The sequence below is a fragment of the Pangasianodon hypophthalmus genome, chromosome 3 (assembly GCF_027358585.1).
Source record: "Pangasianodon hypophthalmus isolate fPanHyp1 chromosome 3, fPanHyp1.pri, whole genome shotgun sequence".
Lineage (NCBI taxonomy): Eukaryota > Metazoa > Chordata > Actinopteri > Siluriformes > Pangasiidae > Pangasianodon > Pangasianodon hypophthalmus.
In genome coordinates this window covers 18,955,956-18,980,039 of record NC_069712.1, presented here as the reverse complement: position 1 = coordinate 18,980,039, position 24,084 = coordinate 18,955,956, and the positions used below count along the sequence as shown (strand labels likewise).

General features: G+C 39.1%; 2 protein-coding genes across 3 annotated transcripts in view; one reads left to right on the top strand and one right to left on the bottom strand.

Annotated features, from left to right (window-relative positions):
- Window positions 1–1,237: 1,237 nt before the first annotated feature.
- znf503 (zinc finger protein 503) lies at window positions 1,238–4,325 on the bottom strand. The gene is made up of 2 exons (XM_026944967.3): window positions 3,688–4,325; window positions 1,238–3,262 (listed from the first exon to the last, which is right to left on the bottom strand). Exons 1-2 carry the CDS (start codon window positions 3,940–3,942, stop codon window positions 1,841–1,843), a joined length of 1,677 nt encoding a protein of 558 aa, XP_026800768.1. The 5' UTR covers window positions 3,943–4,325; the 3' UTR covers window positions 1,238–1,840.
- Window positions 4,326–9,990: 5,665 nt separating this feature from the next.
- Window positions 9,991–24,084, top strand: part of lrmda (leucine rich melanocyte differentiation associated) — a 229,505-nt gene continuing 215,411 nt past the window's right edge. The window contains exons 1-2 of one of the 2 annotated variants that reach the window (XM_026933173.3): window positions 9,996–10,398; window positions 11,105–11,205. In XM_026933173.3, the coding sequence (XP_026788974.2) occupies window positions 10,357–10,398; window positions 11,105–11,205 (143 nt within the window). In that variant the 5' untranslated portion in view covers window positions 9,996–10,356. Of the gene's footprint in view, window positions 10,399–11,104; window positions 11,206–24,084 lie in introns of both variants that reach the window. The other variant, XM_053232432.1, reaches the window with a different exon arrangement.

Here is a 24,084-nt window from a genome sequence, read left to right as displayed (position 1 = left end):
TGTGTTCCGCCGAGAGAAACGCGTAAATAGAAGAAAGAGAAAGTAATAAATAAAGAAAGTGATAACGGAGGAGAAAGTTTGAGACGCATCGATATTGATAATTAATAATGAAAAGCTGCATTCTGACATGTGCAATTCTTTATGCTTTAACTACAAGTTAGTTTAAAAAAAAATTAAATTTCCTGATGGGATTTCTTTCAGGAAATGACATACACGTAGATCCGTAAAAACAAATCACACACCTTATCTGTCAGATGAACTTTTTATAATGTAGTGTTTGTTTTTCAGCCCTAATAATTAAGCACCAATGAGATTTGAATCTGGAGAAAAGTCAGTTAACTAGCTAAAGTAACTCGATTATCGGAAATACTCCGCCGAAACAGAGGTAAAAAGACACCCAACAGAGGGGAAAAAAACATCTTTAAAAAATGCATGACAGATTTTTTTTTAAACAGAAGTTATTTCAATTTTTTTCTTAAAAAAAAAAAAGTCATGCCCACAACAGCGCAAATGCTGCGGATAATTTATACTGCTGCTTTTTTGATTATAGAATAAATGAAGTGTCCTAAACAATATCTCAATCCTCAAATCATTTCCTAGATCACAACCTGCCGAAGTAACTACCTGAAATATTTATCACAGCCGATTTTTTTTGGTCATATGTAACTTCTTATAAATGTGTATTTAATGGGACAGATGCAGGCTTGGCTGTGAGGAGTGAACTCCATGCTGTTGTGCTCCATTACCCCAGTGCTCACTGAGCATGCAGCCTGCAAACAACAAATAACCTCTGCACTGAGATCAGCTGCACATTTGCCTTAACTCTGTAAAAATGACTTTACCTGGTGTTTGTATGCAAGCGTGAACAAGCTTTCAGAAAATATATTTTACTGAAATATTATGCATCATATTAAGCTTTAATGTATAGTTACGCCTCGTTTCAGTCAAAGACAAAAACATCCTGGGGATTTAAGTGTCTCGTGCGCTGTTACTCTTAATATTTAAAAACACTGCGTAATAGAGAACATTTTATTATTATTACTTTTTATTATTTTTTAAAAAGCTGAAATAATATATTTTTCAATCTGGGTAAAAACAAAAATAGTCGCCAATTGTTACGACCTAAATTCTTCCATTCTGATGCACGATCAAGATATGAAAATTAAATAATAAAAAAAAAGTTTTCATCTTCTTTGTCATAGAAGATATTTACTTATTTGATATTAAATGATTCAGGTGAATTATAGACTATATTTAATCATGATTTACGATATTATAGGATTAATGGCAGTGCAAAATGTAAATAATAATAAAACATTCGGGATAGACACACATGTAAATTGTATTCGTCATATTAAAGAATACTGAGGACACAGTTATGGAACAGAATTGTTTCTTATTTTTTTTCCAGAATACATACAAAAAAATACCAATTCTCTCTCCATGGTATACGCCTGAAAAATAACGGCAATTTAAAATTATGCGGACAATTTGGGCTTAAAAAAAAACAAACATGCAAATGTAAATTATTTCCTTTTTCAATGAGACATTAAATAAGAACGTACAATACAATCATAGCAATTTCAAATGAATGTTGAACTGAAGAACCCCTATTTTATTAGTACTCTAACATGTGTTTCACTTTTACCTACTGAGATTTAAACATAATGCACTTCTGAGTTTGCTCAAATAGTTTTCCTTTTGTATTATTGTCCGCTTTAAGCTGACATAAATAAATACAGTGGAGTCCACGGATCCAGTCCTTCAGTGGTGCGTTGATATAAAAGTCTTTATATTTGAATCTTTATAAGCTCTAAATTTTCGGGTGTGTGAGTCCGTTTCACTGGTAGCCGAGAGCTGACGCTGTGGTGAGTCTCTGGCCGTACAGTGCATATGGAGAATAATAAGGGCCGGTAGCGGCGGGAACGGGCACCGGGGCACCGGGAGTAGGCAACGGGCTCTTAGAGTACGGGTGATAGCGACTGCTTAGTCCGAGCGCGTGATGCGGGCTCCTCAGTGCGAGTGTGCCGGGACTTCCAGGCGCTCCGGACGGTGGCATGTGCATGTGGCACGCCATGGCCGCGGCGGCAGCGCTGGCAAGGGACGACGAGCTCGGGTAACCCGAGATCAACTTGTCGGCGCCGGTGAAGGCTGTGTGCGTCCGCAGGTGGTTAAGCAGTTCCTCTGAGGACGAGAAGCGCTTGTCGCATGGCCCGTTTGCCGACACCCAGTTGCACACGTGAGGCAACGGGTCGTTGGGGAGCATGAAGCCATACGGGTACAAAGGGTGTCCGCCGAAAGACGGTGGCGTGGAGTGCACGCCGTGCAAAGGGTGCGTCGGGTACATGAGCGGATATCCGGACTTGAGGGCCGCGGCGGCTGAGTCGTGCGTGCACGAGGCACCGGCCGCGCCCGCTAAGTGACTGGCACAGTGATAACTCAAGCAGTACGGGTCTCTACAAAGGCTGGCAGACATGATGGACGGTGGAGAAGCCCCGGCTAATGGGCTCGATCCAGCTTTGCTTGCGCCCAGGGAGCTGGCGAGCTGCGCGTTCACCAGACTTCCGCCGTGGGGCAGGAAGTGCTGAGGATAGCCCGCGTAGGCCCCAGCTAAACTTCCCGGGTATGTCATGCCGGCAGGGGGTAAAGGGAAAACTGTCTGTCCCGGTTTGTACGGAGAAACGGGTGCCACAAGCCCCGACCCCAGAACAGCCGCCGAGGAAGCGGAAGACACCGCCGACGACGATTCCGACGTAGCGGCCTTGGATGCAGACGTGCTCTCCTGGTGCTGGTTGACCTCCACGTTAATTCCACCACAGCTCACGCTTATCCTGCTGTGGCTGACGCCGGTAGCTCCAGAGCCGTCCGTGCTGCAGCTTTTATTGCAGTCTCCGTCTTTCTTTTCGTCCCTCTCTCCTTTGGCGTCGGACGGCATCGGGGAGGCAGAAGTGCTGGAATTCGGGCTGCCCGTGCCGGGAGTGAACGGCTGGCAGGTGGCGCTCGGCACACGGAAACCAGACTTCTCCCCGCTAGAAACCCCCGAGGACGAGTCCTTCTTGTCTGCTGGTTTGGAGTAGGGCTTGAAGCTCGATTTGTCTTCCACGCCGATGTCGCTCAGTTTTAAAGGACCGGACTTGGACTCCTTCTCGCTAGATCCGTTTGATGTAACCGAGGAGAGTTTAGAGGAAGGCGGAGGGTCCGGTTTACCGATCTGAGAACACGTCTGAGCAAGAAGAGCCAGCGGACTTTTCTTTGCATCTAGCTGCGAGAATTAAACAAACAAAAAAAAAAAAACACACACACAAGTAAATACCCAAATATTATATTCAACCAGAATACACGCATATCTACAAAGACATAACTAGTTGCTATCTTTGACTACAGCTCATGTTGTGTTTTTGTTTTTGGCTCGGTGTGTAAAGTGCAGGAGGCGCCGCGGAGCACGCTGTGCACTGCAAACACACCGCGCCACGAACACATACAGGGGGAAATTTCTGGATCAACACACACAATACTGAACGTTTAAAATCGATCAAACTTACAGCAGATATGCAGAAAGGCAGCCTGTATTCATTTTGCTTGTAATAGGGAATGGAGAAGCCATTTTCCCTCAGCAATGTTCTATAATTGTCGCAAAACAATACTGGATTAAAACCTGATGGAGGAAATAAGGACTTGATGTCTTACCTCGATTGGACTGACCGGAGTAGACGGTAAAGGTTGGAGGTACTCCGGGTGCAAAATGTGTCCCGTGCGTGCCGTCAGCATTTTCAGAACCTTGATGGGAAGTCGCTTGGCTTGCCGTAAAGGGTCCGTTGGAGGGACGGGATGGAGAAAAGGCTTGTTGATGCTCGCTGAGCTGTTATTCCGAGAACTGCAGCTTTCCCAGGCTAGATCGGTATCGCTATTTCTTAGAGCAGTAGCAGAGGGCGATGTGCTCATGACCCAATTCTCATTTATTCTGTTGGCGTTTCGTTCGTCCTATGCATCAATAACTACTTCGATGCGATCTTCTTCGAAAAAACGGACGAAAATAAAGACAAACTCGTATAATCCGTTCGCTCGTGGCGGAAGGCAGACGCACAGCGCGAGGCTATCGCCGATCCGGAGCTGCGCGTGACACCACAGGCATTGCGCGCTCTGCTCTGCCTCCTCCCGCAGCTCCACGCGCTACTCCTCCCAGCCCGAGAACTGCCCGAAATTTTCACTTCAAAAGCAACTGAATTAGTCTGAGATTAAAGCCCTTGCCGCCTTCCAATCAAATGGGACCCCGAGGTGATTGGAGGGTCAAGGGGATGTGACGTTCTCCTTTCTCTAGCGCCTCTATTTTGACAGCTTGGGGGAGGAGATTCTGGAAAATATTTTGCTTCTTGTGCACGCCGCACTTTCTAAAGCCGTGCCAGAGCTCGCCTGTTTTTTTTTCTTCTTTAGGTTATAATGGAAATTTAACGTGTTCTATACGTTATATCCTATGTTTACTTATGTTCCAGTCTACGATCTGATTTCAGGATTTAACTATAGATATGTATTAAAGAAACAAGGTGTATAAGCTCCCTAAATAGCCTGCTTTTTAAGCTATAGAGGAATATAAACTCCTCAAACAAGTCTGCGCGTCCGTGTTGCATAGTTCTCTCGTGTCGGTCATGAGTTTAAAAAATACCCCAGTGTGTGCGTCTTACTGACATTTTAAAGCGCTGTCTCTCTGCTCTGCTTATTTGGCAGAAACTCAGATGTGCAACAGAAGATCAACGCGGGGGGTTTGAATTCCCCAATCAGACACGCGTTGACAGGAGCAGACCAATGCAGTGATAGAGGGATGGGAATGTCACATGTTTTCAGCATAATATACACCGCCCTTCTATTTCTATCCCAACCCCTCAGTCAACTGTCAATTCTGCTCGACCGCAATCAATCAGCTATTTGTCAGTCGCTGTCAATCCTGCTGCTGATTTATGTCAGCTCTTGTAGCTGATTACAAGCTGCGGGTGACTGAGAAAAGGGCAAATGAAAAAGAAGCACCTTGGTACAGAGACACTTAATACGAGCGGCACAGTCCTGCTGTTTTATTCCGTTTGGAAGGGAGGTAATGCAAAACCAGATGCGAGAAAACATGGAAATCAGCCCTGCTCATATTTACTCCTGGTCGGACTAGAGTAAGTAGACCTGAAACGCACCAGAGGATTTTTTTCCCATGCTATTTCAAACTTTATTGTTGAATAATTTGTTGATCTGCAATGCAGAAAATTGTATGTGGACTGTTTAGCCTCTTTTTGTGCATTAATACCTAAAAGAAATTGTGAAAATGAGAATGAAGCCAATCTTGTGGTGTTTAAGTTGCTGTGAAAAATGCACTGTACTTAAAAACTGTTGGAGAACTGCGCTTTTGCGCTTAGACTCGTTCTGTATTTATTTTTTAAATAATTTTTTTACATGCATTTTTGTAACACAGTTCTTTTACTTGTGGAATAAACTGGTTCTGCTCAAAGTCTTTGGGTGTGTGGTGTTCTTGAGTATTGAGGAGTCGAACAGCACCAGGCCTGTTTTCAAGCGGGACATCATCCAGGTGCACAGTGCGGGAAGTGCACTTCTCTCTTCTGCTTCAGTATACAGTTTCACAGTTGCACAACTCTTCCGCTTTCGGGTACATTACCTCTTCTGAAACAGATGTACGCGCACCTGAATTTGAACTTGCAGACAATAATTACATGCATGTCGCCCGAGGCACGTCATCACACATGGAATGTAATAAAGCTTAAGAAAAAAAAAAAAGAAAGAAAGAAACAAATGGGCCCAGCAAGTTTTATATGCATGCACCGAAATGTTGTGCATTCCAAAAAGCAATGGGGTTATACACTGTATTTGAGAAGGAGAAAGTGTGTGTGTGTGTGTGTGTGTGTGTGAGAGAGAGTTTTTTTAGAGGAGAAAATGCGCTGACCTCTTCACCGCTGATTGGGCTAATCAGGGCTGAGGCTCCGGGCAGCTTTTCAATGCGCTGCGCCTTTCATCTCCCACTGGATGGAGGCGCTCAATTAAAAGCCTATCAGTTTGTAAGTAAATCAACGCCTATCAAAGTTGTCACATCAAACAAAACGATTATTATTGCAACCCGCCTCCGCCATTAATCTCTTTCGGCGTTAATCCGGTTGACAGGTCATCTCGGAGAGCAAGAAAACCTGGAGTGGACACTCATGGGCTGAAGGATGTTCAATAATAATAATAATAATAATAATAGTAACAATAACAATAATAATAATAATAACAATAATAATAATAATAACAATAATAATGAGTTATATATATATATATATATATATATATATATATATATATATATATATATATATATATATATATATTTCATTGTTATTATTATTATTATTATTATTATATATAGTGTAGAATAGTATTTTGTTTTTTCTCTTTGTCTCCAGTTACATTAGTGCATTAAAATGTCCTTTTATTTATTTAATTTGTTAAGTTTAGCTAAAGCGAGTAACTCAAATTATAAAATTATAATAATTACAAACTCGCATATAAATTGAATTTAGCTCACGACATTATTTTTGCATTTTCATATGCGATCATAAACATACCCTAACCTGATATATTTTTGCCTTTAAAATACCTGTGCTATTATTCAGTTCCTTACAGTCTTTTAACGGGACACTTTTTTTTTTTTTTTTTTTTGGGTTACGACACCGACCACAAATCTACAAAAGGATTTCCTGCAGACGTTCCAACACAAATTGATCAAAATCATAGCTATGGTTAGTTCTTCCTTTTAAAAGAATAATCATAAAAATGAGATATTTATGTGGTAGTTCGCATAAAGTGCTTTATTAGTTAGCTGTATATTTTGTAGCCTGGGACTAGGGTTAGGAAAATCATTTCGCATCAGAAAACAGTAAAGCGAGCAGAAAGCCAGGCGCTGAAATGCTCCCTCCTATCGGGCGTTTAAAGTGCGGCTGAGGAGAAGCTCGCAGCTCAGCATGCAGAGATGTGTGTGATGGATAACAGGGCTGCTGTTCTTCTGCAGGGCCTGTCAGGGTGGGACACACTGCGTGAGTTATTAGGGCAGAGAAGGGCAGCCATAAATTTCCAGCGCCAGGCAAAAACTCTCTTTATTGTCTGCATGACGAATGGGCTTCTGAAGCAGACACCAAATACTCAGTATTACCCTTAAATGGGAACACATTTTTCAAGGCCATAATTCATGATATTTAAATAGAAAGTTTTAAACGTTTCCATATATTTCATGTCGGTGACATGTTTATGAATCGCTCTCTCCATCTAAATATAACTATTTGCAGCGACGGGTAAAGTGGACTGTATCACACGGACACGCGAAATAAAGCGAAAAGGTGCAAATTTTCATATGCAAATGTCAATGCAACAAAGCAAAGAAGCACTATATGTATTTTTCTATAGGATAATGTTTAGGTGCAAACCCGCGTGTTAGTGTTTAAGGGTCATATAAAGAACGATTTAGCCCGGGTTGTTGTTTTTTTTCCTGTTTAAAAAAAATATACATAAATATATAAATTTATATAAGTAGTTTGAACATACTCCAGACAAAATGCTCGTGCTGCTAATCCTGAAGTTAATGTCCTTTTAAAGTAAATGTGCTATCGCGCGCGACCTACTTCAAGGTTTGGGAGGTTTTTTGGGGTTTTTCTTTTTTTCTCTCTCTCTCTCTCTTTCTTTTACGCGCGAATGCTTTCCTGAAAGGAGTAAACAGTTTCAAAACGGAGCGAAGTGCTCTCATCAGTAGAGTAACACTACTTAACAAGCGTTACACAAAATTACAAGAAAAAAAAAACAAAAAACAGGTTTCTAATAAAACCATGACGAAACAACTCGCAGCGAGGCACTTTACCTGATATTATAACGCTACAGCGCTCCGAAAGGGAAACAAACGTATTTTTTTCATAAACATCCTTTTGTTTTTGTTTGACAGTATGTTCGTATTTCTTTACTAACATTAAGTGGTATCATTTAGCTTCTGCCTGTACTGTAGTCGTAACCCGCAGCCTGCGCTCTTTTCTGCTGTGTGTGCACTCTCCAAAACTTCCGCCTGTGGGAGGAGCCAGGTGACGCAGCAGAGCGCGTGACTAGTCGCCTACAGTGATGGGGCGGGGCTAACATACATACAGTCTTTTCATCTTAAAAGGATGATAGAAGCAGAGGATAGTTAGGCATTAGGCATATAAATAACCAAATAACCACGAATGTGGGCCCTACACAAAAGCCCTTCATGAAAAATAGCATATAAAAACAATTAAATGCAATAAGTGATAGGCTATTTTGAACTCAAACACCAAGAAAGTTTTTTTAAGTAGTGAATTTGTTTTAAAAAACAAACAAACAAACAAAAAAAAACACTGGTTTCAAAATTATTGGCACCATTACAGTTAATATTTTATATCCCTGTCCTGGAAGAGAATAAAACACTGAGTCACTTCTTGTAATGTCTAAATGTTGGAAACACATGAAGATGGATCTTGGGCCAGAACATTTTGACTTCCTTTGTATTCTTATATTGTGCGTGTGGATTTCCCTCTTCAGTTCAGAACACAGATTTTCACTAAGGTTCAAATCCAGAGACTGAAATGGATATTCCATAAACATTGATTTTTGTGTTTCTGCATTGATTTGGAAGTACATTTGACTCATAATTTTCTTGTAAGCTCTATGTATGGCCAAGTCTGAACCCACTAGGAGAGGTTAGGAGGTTTTGCTCTGAAATATTCTGGTACTCTGCAGAATTCATGATGCCATCAGTCTTCACAAGAGCCCCTGAACAACCACCAACAGCCACAACCCCAAAGCATCAGTGATCCACATCCATATTTTACACTGGGTATCAGGTTCATTTCCTTGTATCTAACCCCCTTTTGTTGCTAAACATGTTGCTGGTATGCATTAACAAAAAGTTTTATTCTAATGACTCTTGGTAAAGTTCAGGTGCTGCATTTTGTGAGATGCTCTCAGGAAGGGCTTTGTCATGCAACATTTCCAAACATTTCCTTATTATTTTTTTTTTTTTAAATTGGCAGTAAACAGTTGATTTCGACACAAGACTGAATTAAACTGTGCAATTCTAAAACCATGATCTTTTTCCATTCCCCTCACTGTGTCCATAATTCCAACTCCTGGATAATTGTGATTAACGGAATAGTTAAATGCTTGTTTTTAATGACCATTACCTGACTTGCGCAGGTCAACAACCATCTGTCTCTTTTGCATTCTTTGGGTTTTCCCATGGTTATGGGTGACAAAGACATTTTACACGTGTGCAACCACATATTTATACCCCAGGGAAGGAGGCCAGTTCCTTGGGATTTGTGTGTTTTTAGAGCAAAGATACATAGTTTCTTATATTAATAGAGTGGAAAATATGGAAAACAGTGTGTGTACTGTCTTATATCTTTATATATATATATATATATATATATATATATATATATATATATATATATATATATATATAGTAGAATACAAACACACACATACACACACGTTTGTCTCACTACCCTTGTAAGGAGCTTCCAGTGACAATTATTAATGCAACTAATTTATGCTATGCCTACATCTAAACCTGAGACTAACCTTAACCCCAGAAATTTTTTAAACAAAAGCAGCAGTTTTCATTGTGGGGACCAACCAAATATTCCAGCAAGGGATAAAAATTTCTCAGATACTCCTGTCTTTGTCAAGATATAAAACACACATGCAGACACCACCACCACCACCAACAACAACAACAGCAAACTGGTAACCCTGATGTAATTTACTCTGTCACTGAATCATAACTATTAATTATTATAATGTTGCATGTGTAGGATTTGTCTGTGTTTGGTTACACTTCTTCCAATGCTGTTACAAAAACTGGATCCAGCAGCTTGCACCCTACAAGTTGGTAGAATCCTAGTCTAATATCTAGATTCCTGTAGGCAGAGCTCTTTTGAGCTCTTTTGACTCGTGCTTGAGCTCCTGCGACTACTCTAGTAACTGGACATATTTTGAACGAGACGCACTTTCGTATGAAAGACGTTTCTGACTTTATGGCCAGATGTCCGTGTGTAACAGCACATCATGTGCAGGGACACATGAGCACGCACGCGGCCGGTTTGTCGCTTGAACGGTGGCGCGCGCTTCCTTCTCAGATCAGCTGACTTTGAGCATGCGGAAGAGGTTAATTAGAAACGTTAGCTGCCGAGAAACCGGGATTTAAAGCAAACGAAAAAGTTACAGTTTACAAAGTCGAAAGTTTCTACTAGTGAAAGTGTAGAAGTGTAGGTTTGTAGCAGGTGTGCTGTTGATGTTTAGACGTTTCCGAGGTGTCAGCGAGCTGGAATGGCACACAGCGAGGCAGGGGTTGTTGTGAATGGAACTCAGGTGAGTAGAAGACTGAAGTTCTGCCACTGTACACTTCCTGCTGTTTCTGTAGAGTAATAGCATGAGTAATTCTCGCGAAGCATGGCTGAGTGTTACAGTTTTTACAAGCACTAATGAACTATTTCCACTGTTTATTCCACTATTTATTCCATAAGGGAATAAACAGTGACATGTTATTAAACAAGGGAGTATTGAAAACAGTAGGCTGAGTATCATGAGACTGCAGATGAGCTCAGCAGCAGGTCTGTTCTGATCTGAACAGGAATCTATCTATCTATCTATCTATCTATCTATCTATCTATCTATCTATATAGCAGTAGGTCTGTTCTGATCTGAACAGGAATCTATCTATCTATCTATCTATCTATCTAGCAGTAGGTCTGTTCTGAGCTGATCAGTAATCTATCTATCTATCTATCTATCTAGCAGCAGGTCTGTTCTGAGCTGATCAGGAATCTATCTATCTATCTATCTATCTATCTATCTATCTATCTATCTATCTATCCGTCTGTCTATCTGTCTGTCTATATATATAGCAGTAGGTCTATTCTGAGCTGAACAGGAATCTATCTATCTATCTATCTATCTATCTATCTATCTATAATAGTTGGTCACTGTAAAGCAAGTATATTCTTATATTGCCAGGTTATATAGACTATAGATCAATCTCTCCCCTTTGTCTTTTTTTTCTATTCTTGAATTAAAGGTGTCCTATATCGGACATGATTGTGAGCTCATCCCAGAGTTTCTTGCAGCTAAGTATGGAAGCTCTGCAAAACGACTAGATCTTAGCTTCAACCAACTCAGGTAAGGTGTCTATGACACCAACACATAAAACACCTAATGTATTAAGGGACTATCACTCAGATAGTCTGAAGTCGCTTGCTGTGACATTACAAGGTTAAGAGGTGAAGCAGTACTCCCATGACAAGTGTCACTTGCTGTCTAGACACTTGGCTGCTGAGGTTTAACTGAGGAGCTGAATGTATTGTTTGAGTGTTTCTTGAACCTCCATGTTACTCTCTGTTTGGTGCTGCTTTCTAAGTTCACTGCAATACAGCCCTTGTTTTCCCCACTTCTGTTTCGTTATTGCGCTGCCGTTACACCATTTCTGTGGTTACCACTGCAAATGCAATTTTATTGCATTCATTTCTTTTGAAATTCTTGACACTATCTATCTATCTATCTATCTATCTATCTATCAGTCAGTCAGTCTGTCTCTTAGAAAAAAAATAGTACTGGATAAAAAATATTGCCAGGGTGGTACCCTCAAGGATACATGTTTGTACCTTTAATGTGTAACTTTAATATATCTTTCACCTGGAAACATGGACATAGTGTACCTATCATTAAGGGAAATGATAAATGGAGTATAATTTGTTTTTAGAGTACATCTTTAAAGATACTAAAAGTACAAAAAGTGTAATATTGAGAGTACCACTTCAGTGACAAGAAAATGTACAGATTTGTAGTAGTACTCAATGTACATTTTAGTAACCTGTTTTCTATCTATCTATCTATCTATCTATCTATCTATCTATCTATCTATCTATCTATCTAACTACTGCATGAAGTCTCTTACTGTCAGACAGAACACTTATGAGTATTTACCCAAATGACAGCACCGTCACAGGATATGAAACATTTGATTCAGTGTACCTGCTGCGCATGTAGACACAATTTTACATTAAGTGCAATTTAATATCTGCATTACGTGCATTATGCGGTTTGGAATGTCATCGTGGCATCAAAGGGCCTGGGCTCAGAGCTGGCATGCTGTGGCTGTATGAAAGGTCTGATCAATAAATGTGACATGTTAATGCCGAGCAAATAGAATAAAAGATTCCTTTGACAGGATATGAAGAAGCACCTTGTGGCAGGCGGGGAGGCGAATGCCATTTCACCAGCAGGACTAGCAAAGTTGATCTGACAACTAAAAGAGAAGAGATGATGGTTATAAGGTGCTTTTGTTTCAGACTTCCTTTCTTGACCTGTCAGGCCTTGAAGGACTCTGAATGGGCCTCTCTTTGTCATGTGAAAATTGTCATCTTGAGGCAGTTATCTGTGCTGAAAATGTGGATTCTTTCGTTTAATTGATTCGCCTTGCGCTCAAGACTGTCAGATTAATAATTGTTAAACCCTGTGCTGCTTCAGCGTGTCGTGCAGAAATATGCGCCTATCAGTGCATTAATATTCCTAATGAGCCTGAGTGGCTTACCAGCATTGGGTAAAATCAGAGTTAGCTTTTTCATTTGCTGAAAATACTGCAAGCAAAACATACACTGTATGAATTTGGACACAGTGTCTTCACAGAACTCATCTTCATTATGCTGATGATATACTTTGTGGATAGAGACAAATACAAGTGGGTGTGGGTGCATTAAGAGTGCATTGCTGCTTAACCTAAACTATTATCCCGCTATTTTAACATCATGTGAAGTGTTCCACTATACCATGAATGCCACAAACACTTAAATGTAGCAAGAGGAGATAGAGAGACTGTTCTATCCTTCATTCTCTTGGGAATGTAGCCTGTAGAGCTCTTGTTGCATGTAGTCAGTTATTATTTCATTTCGATTCAGGCTACACTGAATGGTACTTTTGCACACACAAAGTTTGCCATGTTAGACTGGTTTATATATATACATTTTGCTGACTTCAGCCCAAATAAAGAGTATAGACTCCTTTTTGAGGTTGGAGTTAAGTGTGAACTGTCATTTGTAATTTGGCATGCAGACAGGCATGTGATCACAGACAGACAAATCTGTCAGTGTAAACATATACTAAATGGAAAAGCCCTAACATGACTTTACAAATATGAGGAAAAACATTAGCGGGTAGTTTTCATAATGTACAATGTTTTTTTTCCCCTTTTACTTGCTTAGTGTGTGTCAGTGAGAATGGTGTCAGAGTCTGTTCCTGTTTGGATGCATGTGATATCACATTCAGTTTATCAGACCTTATCGCATGATGCTGTTTGTCAAGGGTTAACATTAAACCGGCGTGATGGTGAGGCAGCACCTGTCCAAAGCCAAAGTGCAGAGAGCTAGCAGATGATGGCCTCGAGAGGTAATCCCAAGATGGGATTCAGGAGCAGCCTGTCATATAGAATGATGCCGTGGGTTATTGGATGCTGAAAACAGAGGAGATCTTATTTTCTTGTCTAGTCCTGTCCAGATGATCTGCAAGCAGGATGCTTCTCAGCCACAGAGGCTGAGGAGAGCCACTCTGTCATCAGAACTGGCTCATATAACTTGCTCAGATATAAGCTTGGATCAACAGTCAGGTTGGAGGATCATCCATGCTTGGGAAATCCATGAGCATATCACGGTTATGAGTGCCCAGTTCCTGTGGTCAGGGACTATTAAAAGGCAAAGGCTAGTGAGGGGACATGGTATCTTTTGATAAATGTTGTGTTCTCTTAGAATCACAGGCCTAAAATATAAAACATTTAAATACATTACCTTCTTCGCATGAAATTGCATCATAATACGCCTCGATGAGCACATCATGGTTATGAGAAAGTCATGCAGTTTGGTTTTCTTTGTTGTTACAAGCACCAACAAAAGTTAATATGGGTTTTCTGGAACCAAGGACTGGGTCTAAGCCATGCACTGTTTTTTTTTTTTTTTTTCATAGTCTATGTTAGTACAGTTTTTATAGTGAGCCTGTTAACAATCATTTAACTGCTTTATCCTGGTCAGGGTTGTGGTGGAACTGGAGTCTGCTCCTGGAGCACTGAGCGTGAGAAGGGAATACATCCCGGATGAGACGACAGTCAATCTCAGGGAACCGTGCACACACACATTAACACACTCATTCGCATCAGGGGCGATCTATGCTGTGTTTGACTTACCTCAAAAGTGGGAAGTTGGAATTACTTCATTTTTTTTGGGCATTTGAGCTACAAAATGAGGAAAAAAACACATATGCTTCCATGTTTGTGTTTTGGTAGCAATAAGCTAGCCAGCTATCTGTGATGAGTGATGTATATTCACCTCTTCAAAACAGTGGACTGTATAATCAGTGTTATAGATTTAACAAGCGAATACGTCTGTGTTGATTGATCTATAGCAAATTCTTTTATATACAATATAACTCATTTAAAAGTAAAAGGTCCTGCTTTGTTTACTGTTGATGTTGTGAGCAGCCATGTTGATTTGATGTCACTTGATGAACTCAGGGTTGAGGGGACTGTCCCAAGTTGATGAGTAGGTGTTTTCTTTCATTTTTCCTAGTCAGAAGTTGGAAATTATGAGTTACGAGCTGCAGTTGAACGCAGCATTAGAGTAGACAGTCCACCTACCAGCATGTTTTTGGGAGGTTAGAGGACACTGGAGAACCCCTATTAACAATCAGTAAAATTAAACTAGCATAGTGACAAGCTGTTGTTTGTTAGATCTTATTGCATTTATATTTTACCAGTTGATTTAGCATTTCTAAATAATAATAATCTTTTTTGTATGCAAGGCCATTCTTAAACCTAAGGTCACTTTACAGTTTGAAAAGACAAACACACATAAAAATAATATATAATAAATAATATCATTTATTTAATGAATAATAAACCAACAAATGAACATGTTGGCAAGATGGCATTCCTGTGGCCTAGCTGATCACGATGGCCGACACAGCTATGGCCAAACACAGTCCACACAGTCAGAGTGCCACCAGGCATCACCATGCCAATGATCTCTGAAAAGCAGGGCTGCTTAAGTTCCATCAGCACACTGCAGCACAGAGGGTCGAGCAGCCCTGAGACCTCTCAGAACGCTGGCACCAAACAGCGCAAGTTGATGGTCAAAGGAGCAGAGCAAACCAAACATTCTTGCCATGGATAAAAGCAACAGAGATGGCAAAAGTGCTCAGGTGCTGCATTATTTAGTATTTGTTTTAATACAAAAAACAATAGCAGAATTTCAACATCTGTCTGTCTCTGTCTGTCTGTCTGTCTGTGGCATTCTTGTTTTACTGTATCGTGTCTGTTCTCTAACTTACTTACTGGTAGGAAATATAAATATTATGATATGGATTGCACAAAAGAAAATGTTTTTAGCTATTTGTCATAGTCTCATAATCCTTAAACCGAATCTTTACCCAGTAACTATAGAACTGGTTTGGAATTCAGATGAAGTTAATTTTAAATATTTTTAAAATTTCATCACCTGTAGCCTCAGATGCACTTTGCTTGCACAGCTGACTTTTTTTTTTTTTTTTGGAAACTTTTAACCTTTACTATATATCTACCATCAGTACTGAAGTACACAGCAGTTCTTTCCTGGATCTGCATGTACAGTATGTTAGTGAGAAAGCTTTTACAGTTTAAAGACTAATCAAATATGCTAACTTTCATTTTTAAAAGTGAAGTGCTTTAAGTGTCAGTGGCCTGTCATAATGAGATGTATGTAGTCAGATGAAAAGAGAGTAAGGAGACAAAGTGTGGTGTCTGGGTACAGTGAGAAATGAAATAAAACCATGTATGGACTGTCAGCAGTGTCGTTTTATATTCATATCTAAAGCACATTATGATATTACTCTGCAGCTTATGTCTCATTCAACTGTCTCTCTTCATTTGTCATGAATAACACTGTATATTTCAAGCCCTTGCATTTCGACATCAGAAGGCTCCTGTTAATTGACAAATGAGAGTCAGCGGCATGAAGTGCTCCCTCTCCATCAAAGTTAGGTGGAATCTCCTATTTGATGGTGCTGTTATTGGCACGAGTCAGGAAGAGGCATCGCTCAGCGCAAAAATGAGAAGTGACAAAGGAAGAAGAGGCTGTCATTGTCCTGTGGGTATGCTCAATCTGCGACAATACCAGTATGCAGATAAAATGTCAGTTAAAAGAGTGTGAGGGGGAGAAACTGTCGGAATGAGGTCTTCAAATCACTTAGCTGAGAAGGGAGTGGAAATTGATGCTTGAGCAGAAATGAGAATTTTCCATATCTGATCTATCAAGCTTACTTAGCACTAATATTTGGGAGCAGCCTTGAATATCTTGCTTGTATTAGGAAATATGCAATGTTCTTTAAGCTTAACTGGCTTATAAGACAGCATCTTCTAGTTTGAATGTAATGTATGCATTTTCATTTGGAGCACAGCTTTTATAAATCAACTATGCAATGATAAAACACATTTAATTTATCTGGACAAATTGTACCGCAGTGATTTCTTCAAGGAGTGACGGGCTGACAGGGTGGGTAGTAATAATAATAATAAAGAGGACTTCTTTTAGATGCATTATTCTTGACAAGTTTGTTCCTGGCTGTTTTGCTAATGGAAAAAATGAATTTTTTTTGTTTGCCTCTTTCGTACAACCGTTTAAGACGTGACCCAATTATGTATAAAAAAAAAACTATTATATACTGGGATTTCAAGTAAACACAAGAGGAAATGAAAAGAATAAATATCACATTTATCTGGGGATCACAGAATGACAGCATTTGTTGGGAAAAGATGACTGACAGGGAACCACAGTGTTTTTATATTTTTATTTATCAGATAAATACATTTTCGCCCATGGCCACCACGTAGTATAATACAGTTTCTTGAAAAGAATCTCAGAGATTGCTGCGGGATTATTCTTGTCCTCAGCTATACATTTTAAGGAAGTGATTTGTTTTCATATAATCTCTTGCTTTTTACTGTTTATATATATTCATTGCATAGCATATTGTCTTTAACTTTCCCTATTATTATTATTATTATTATTATTATTATTATTATTATTCAATAGTATTACTTGTCTGCATACCTTGTGCTAGATTACCTAACTCTTATTAGAAGCAGGACTGTAATCCATGTGCTTGAGGCAGTGTAAAATGCTGCTGCAGAGTGTACCGTCTCCGTGGCCTTTGCCAAAACAGATGGTCCAAGCAACAACAAGGAAAGATCATCAAGTCCCACCAGATTAGTTTTGAAAAGTTCTTGCAGGCAAGTCATACAATCTGTGTTTGGGTAAGATTATGTTTTTTATCTGATGAAACATGCTGTAGCCAAATTGAAGCAACATGGACTTCACTGGGAATTCGTTCCGTCCTAGTACTGCTGAGAGGATTCCAAAACATGGCTACCAATACATTAACTTACTGTAGTAAATTCTGACTTAACTGGATGTTTATAACTTCAGTACGTCTGTAGCAAAGCAGTTAACTAACTAACCCGTTAATGAAGTTACTAAAATGTCTGAAGCTCTAGTGTATCCTCTTAGACATTATTTAGAGGGTACAAACGTGTGTTCCCTTCAAACGGCGTGAATTTAGCCCATGATATTTATACCTTCATGTGAATCATCATAACACTAAAGATTTTTTTTAGAATGAATGCTGATTTTAAAGTTTCTGAGTCATGTGAAAGGTATGAGAATATAAAAGGTTGTGTGTTGTTTTCTTACATAAGACTGTCTTCATTTATTATTCTGAGTTATCCAAGGATCCAGATCGTTCGAAAGGGGTCACAAACTACTTTGCAATATTTTACTAAAGGATTCACTGTATTGAGCATGTCTGAAGGAATAAGAGACAAAACATATGGACAACTGAAGCAGTAAAGTAAATTACTGTTGCTAGTGACATCCTGCAACTCTGAAATAATTCCTAAATAGTGTCTCAGTATATGTAGGATATAAAGCATTGAGTAGTCAGCTCCAAAAATGTCTTCAGTATGTGTATGATTTTATAGTTATATAGAGCTCTAGAGAGGTAGGCCTTATCCTGCCAGCGCCATCTCTGTGGTATCATTCCTTCCAACAATATGGCATAAATCATGGTTTTATTGTTACAATGCAGCAAAAGACCCCCGATGGCAAAAGAATTGTCTTTAAATCACCGTCAGCATTACCATCGGCCAAATCTCCTTCCAAACTACTGTACTGTAGCAAATCCTCCGCTGTCGTTGTTGAATAGAACCAAATGTTTGGGTTCTCTTTTTGTTCCAATTTTATATATATATATATATATATATATATATATATATATATATATATATATATATATATATATATAATGTATAGGGTATGGATGCCATTCCCTTTATAACTGCATCCTGTTTTTTATTGTATATCCCAAGACTGGTGGTGTGCCTATGACACAGTGATTTACAGGCCTTTAGTTTTCTGTGGCAGGGCTTTAGAGGGCAGAGCTGATGTGCAGCCAACATTTTGGAGGGGTAGAATAAAAGTTGACATTTTATTGGCTTTAAGGAAGAGAGAATAGGAAGGCCAGTCATACACGCGAGACGGTAATAGTTTCTGTGCTTTCAGTTTCTGAGCTCTGCCAGCTGTCACAGCGCCCCTTGAAACAAAGGAGAAATTTATTGAGTATTATTTAGAAACATGTCAGTGGTAATGACTGCAGCTATGATTTCAATTATCACCCACTAAATATAGCTTAATTCACTGTGCTGGTGGACCTAATGAGTGAATCTGACATCATTTTTCAAAAATTCGATACCATTCCATTTTAATATTTTATGTTGATCGCTGGTTTCATTTTCCTCCCTCGCATTTGGCATAGAGGAAGGGCCTTGTCCCTCATGGATTGTTGTACCGTCAGCGTTATGTAGTTCAGAGTCTTCCCAGGGATATATTTTTTCCATTGACAGAAATCCAATTAATTTTAGTACACAGTCTGGCTGAATAAAAAAAGCCTCTTAAAACCTACAATATCTTTCCTTAGTGCTTTAGCAGAACACAAAGTCTGTGATGGATTTTTACAGCCTGGCCTGATCAGGTCCAGCATGGCTGACACGCATTTTAGAAACCATTTAACTAACTTCCTCACTCTTTCAGTGACATTACCTGAAAATGTATTCTTAATGCATTGATCGTTATTGTAGTTCATTTTCAAATATCTCTGTGTACACGTTAGTTATTTTATTTTTTTATGAGTGCTAAAAATAAAAGCTCTGACCAGCACCCCAGCTGCCCATGTCATCAAGGTGTTGAGTTAGAGAAGCACTAACCCTAAATCTCTGTTAGTCCATGGATTTTTTCCAGCTTACGTCCACCATCAAACACAGCCATCCCGCTGATTAATGATGTAAGCAACTCTGAGGTATGGAACTTATTAGTACTTTGAAGAGAAAAGGGTCTGTCATTCTTTAACTTCTCCTGCACGCTTCCCAATAGGGAAAAAAGTTAGCAGTTTGGAAATGGAACAAAGGAGTTTCCCCTCAGTGTTGCCCTCTATGTGTGTTTGCTTCATGACACTCTGTCTCCCACAGCCTCTCCTGGAGAGACAGCCCCGAAAAGTGAAGACAGATACGCAGACGTTATCGTGCCAAGACTTGAGGATTGTAGCTCTTTTGTGTGTTTTCAAGTTACATACAATTTCTCAACCAGACGATATGATAAATGTTGACACTGTATGAATTTATCCGACCACTAAGAAACACACCATGAACCCTGTCATTAGGAATTTACTCTTCCAAATGCTTGTCATTATTAGAAAATATTTGCCAAAACATTTCGAGTATAGATGGTGCCCAGAATAATAAGTCAAGCCTCTGTGTTTTGACTGCTGTTAAGCTGTGACGTGCCACCTGCAGAGTGATGAACTGGAGTGTATTGTCCAAATTGCTTGCTTTGCAAACGTGCACTGGCCCAGAGAGGAGCACGTTTTTCCCCCCTGTGCAGAAGACCATAGAGGGTTTAAACAGCTGCTGCAGATTTTGAACACAGCTGCAGCACATTTCCCTTTGCACACTTCAGAGTCATTCACAGGCATAGCACACCTCTGTTACTGTACTTAAAAAAAATCACCATCTTTCTACACTGTAGTGTCTGAAAATGTATGTCAGTGTTGTTTCCATAATATCTTCACTATTAGTCTTTCCAACGTTAAGAAATTTCTTTTTAGTGTCTTGTGAGTGTGCTGTTATTGGCTTTCCGTACATTTTGATCCTTTTTTTCCCATCAAGATATCGCCTTAATTTGTCATCGTATGAATAATTTTGTTTGTGTTTACAGTAAACAGTCATATTTAGCTTACTGCTCTATGAATCCAGACATTTGGTGACAATTTTTAAAGTGCTTTCCTCTCACTGCCTTTGGGTTTGAGAGAACAGTCATCTTTTATGTCTGGGCCAGAGGGTTTTCACAGCACACCTGATAACTGGCTTCAAAACGCCTGGCAGTAGAGGATGAGGAAGAGGAGGAAGATGAAGAGGCACTGGGCTATTCTCCTGAGCATGCTCTTTACAGACAGACAGTCTCGACTGCCCCAACACAAGCTGCACTCGTCTGATCTGAGGAGCGTTTGTGTGTCAAATAAGATGAAAGCCTTTCAGGTGAAATCCCTTTACTGGCCCCTGCTGTAGAAGGCCTCACTGGAGCTACAGTAAAGGAAGAAATTTAACAGAGCAGCTATATGGAGTGTCTCTTTCTGTTTGCACTGGGTTTGGACAGAAGTGCATATTCATAGTTTTGACATATACAGCACAGTGAAATGTTTAGACGGAGCCCTCATTAACGGCATCCTTAAAAGTTGCATCGAGCTCTTATAGCGAGCCGAGACATGCACCATGAGAACTAAGAGCGTTTCAAACTTTCATTTCTGCTGGAATGTGCAGCATGTGACTTTGGATAAAAAAGGAACAAGGGCAGTATTTGAAGGCCAGCTATACTGATGTCTGTTTTTGTAACAAGCCCAAGCACTCATTTTAGAGCGTGGGTTTTAGAGTTTTGCAAAGACGTCTTGTGATGGTTGACTTAATATCATTAAAATGTTCCACAGGCCTCCACAGAGACTGAGACTGTTCGGACTGAGGCACACATCTGCCTCTTCTCCATGGGATATGACTCTTTATCCCTAGATATTCCCTTTGGTAATAGATTGTAGATAACATGTGGCGCGTTTGCTATTCTGGTATTCTGTCACATGTGCAAACAGATTTACATCCTAGTTGGCTTGTTTCTAATTTTTCGTGTGTTCTCCAACTAACAATTTTCCAGTGGTATCTTAATGAGAAAGGATAAGAAGAGCCTGTGAAAAGACCCTCTGACTATAGTTAATGTGTCCTCCTCTCTGGTAAAGCGTGTTGAGGATACTGTAACTGAAAGCCTGTTACCACTTCAGGACTGAGAATTGGGTGTTTTGACCCTGTGTTTGGGTTTAAGCACAGTGGCGGTCTTCAGACGGAGTAGTACTGGCTGTTCAGTTGGTTTGTGTTCTATACTCTTTCCTCACCCTTAATTTGCTTTTACTATGCCTGTCAATCAGACAGAGAGGCACATGTGGTCTTTATTGTCCTGTTTTGTGTGGATACTACAGTGCGTTTTATTCAGCGTGCTAGACTTCATGCTGTAGCCACACATGTACTGTCTTTGTCCAATGAGCCAGAGATAAAAATAACACAGTACTGCTCTGTGCAGAGACAGTTGCAGACAGTCGGCTGTGTGTTATGAGTGTAGATCCTTCCATAGCCCAAGCAGGCAGGGCAGTTAAATTAATTATTAGTTTTATAGCAGCCCCTCAGGCCGTGCTGAGACAGCTGAGCCCTAAAGGGGGCTAATCCGGCCCTGCTTTACAGAAAATCAATGCTGGCCTTTGGTGCTGGCATGCCATCCGGGTAGGGGGACACATGTCAGATAACTCCTGATTTTTTCATGAGGTGTATTTTGAAGTTGTAAAACCAATGGGAGGTAGCTGGAGGTGCTGAAAATGAAAGGAATATCCAGAAGTTAGAAAAGGTTGGCTGGATTTCTTGTTGAGGGGTCAGACAACGGCTTCCAGAAATTTGAACTGAATGGAGTATCATGTAAAATATAATGTAAAATAATGGAACACGCTGTGCGAATAGATTTAATAAATTAGTGCCTTTGTCAGGGCATAAGGCAGAACTGTAATGATGGACCGACAAAAACTGTACAGGTACAGTAACACTTTAAGGTAAGAATATAAGAATGTGAAGTTAGGAATTAATTTACTGTTATACTATTTCTTAATGAATCTTGATGATAATGGATGCCTGAGACTATTTTGGCAATTTGTGCATTACAGTTTGCCTTGACACACTGCATATGTTTTCAAGTGCCAGAAGAATTGTAATGTAGGAAATATAGCCATATGCAATCGAATTCAGTTTTAATCTTTTTCCATTTTCAGATTTTCTGGATCTATCTATCTTTTTTTTTTTTTTTAAAACATATTTGTCCTCTGTAACACCAGAAAGTATAATTTAAGCATAGGCTTTTAATAAAGGTAAAATTCAAACAGAGTAGATTATGTCTATTTTAAACTGTTTTAGTCTGTTTAAACCTATGTCAGAGTAACATTATGCTACTTATACTGCTTATACTGCTTTGATGAGCAGCATTTGTTTTCCTCCTTGCACCTGCCCCTATATTCTCACTGTGTGTCTTCACAGAATAACTGAGTCATTGTGAATCTGAATTGTAGTTGTTGGGGTTCTGCTTAGCCTTAAACTTGGCAATGTATTACTCATTCATATAATGTACATTGTGGGTTTTTTTTTTCGTTCTAAAAGCTGTTACATCTGTGAGTGTAGCAGGTACAGCCCTGAGTAAACTAAGCTAACAAAAGTATGTATTGATTATTGCTTGGATGTAATTCCCAATAGAGCCTCGAAGCTAACTAACATGACTGTACTTAAATGAATGATGTAAAAAACATCTGCACAAAGGCTCCATAGTGAGACCTCTCAGGGGTCTATATATATATATATATATATATATATATATATATATATATATATATATATATATATATATATATATATATATATATATATATACATATGTATGTATATATATATATATATATATATATACACATATGTATGTATATATATATATATTTTAAAGTTATTTACCATTAGCATTGCAAATTATTATTTTCTTTTCATTTAAAGTTGATTATATAATGTTTCATCCACATGGCCACATTTCAAACATTTTTAATAACTAATTTCTCATTAAACAACAGAAAAATGACCAAAAACACACACAAAAACCAACATATATACATGACATAAGCTGTTGCAGTTACAGTTGTTACTTAATTGCACAATTTTACATACAATTGATTTGTTTAATACATGCTTTCTCTGGTTGCACCATTTGGTTTAATGGTTGTGCCACATGACTTTTCAGGTTCTTTTCTAATTAACAGGCATCTACTTGGACCCTCATAGAAATCTCTGTGCTCAAAATCACAATTATACTTAATTTATTTTAAGAAATAAACATAATAATAATAATAATAATAATAATAACAACAACACTTTTAGCGCATTTCCTAGGGTCTGGCCGACTGACATGGTAAACTGAACCAGCCTTACCATGGCTCGAAATTTTTTTTTTTCAATATTTATGAAAGGGCTAATGACCATGTCATTACATCATTAAGAAGACGTCTTCTTTATGATGCCGACGCTTTCTTAAAACCTTGCCAAAATAAAAGTCTTTTGTTGTCGGTCATGCCCTGTGACATTTGAGGAAATTTATGGACAAAGGTTTTTCAATGAGTTGAATTATTTTAAATCTGTCCTATTTTACAATATTTTATGAAAGTAAGGGTTTCCAACACAACATCATGCCAAACTATTTTATTTAAAATTTTATTTGACTGTATTAGCATTTCTAATATTTTACTTAATCTGTACATATGGTCAGATGGTCTGACATTTTTAGATTTTTGGAGGCAAAATGACTAAAATGAATTTTA

Coding starts and splice junctions, on each gene's coding strand:
- znf503 (XM_026944967.3), bottom strand. CDS start 3,942: ATGAGCACATCGCCCTCTGCTACTGCTCTAAGAAATAGCGATACCGAT. Junction 3,263..3,687: donor CTCCGGTCAGTCCAATCGAG/GTAAGACATCAA, acceptor TAATTCTCGCAG/CTAGATGCAAAGAAAAGTCC.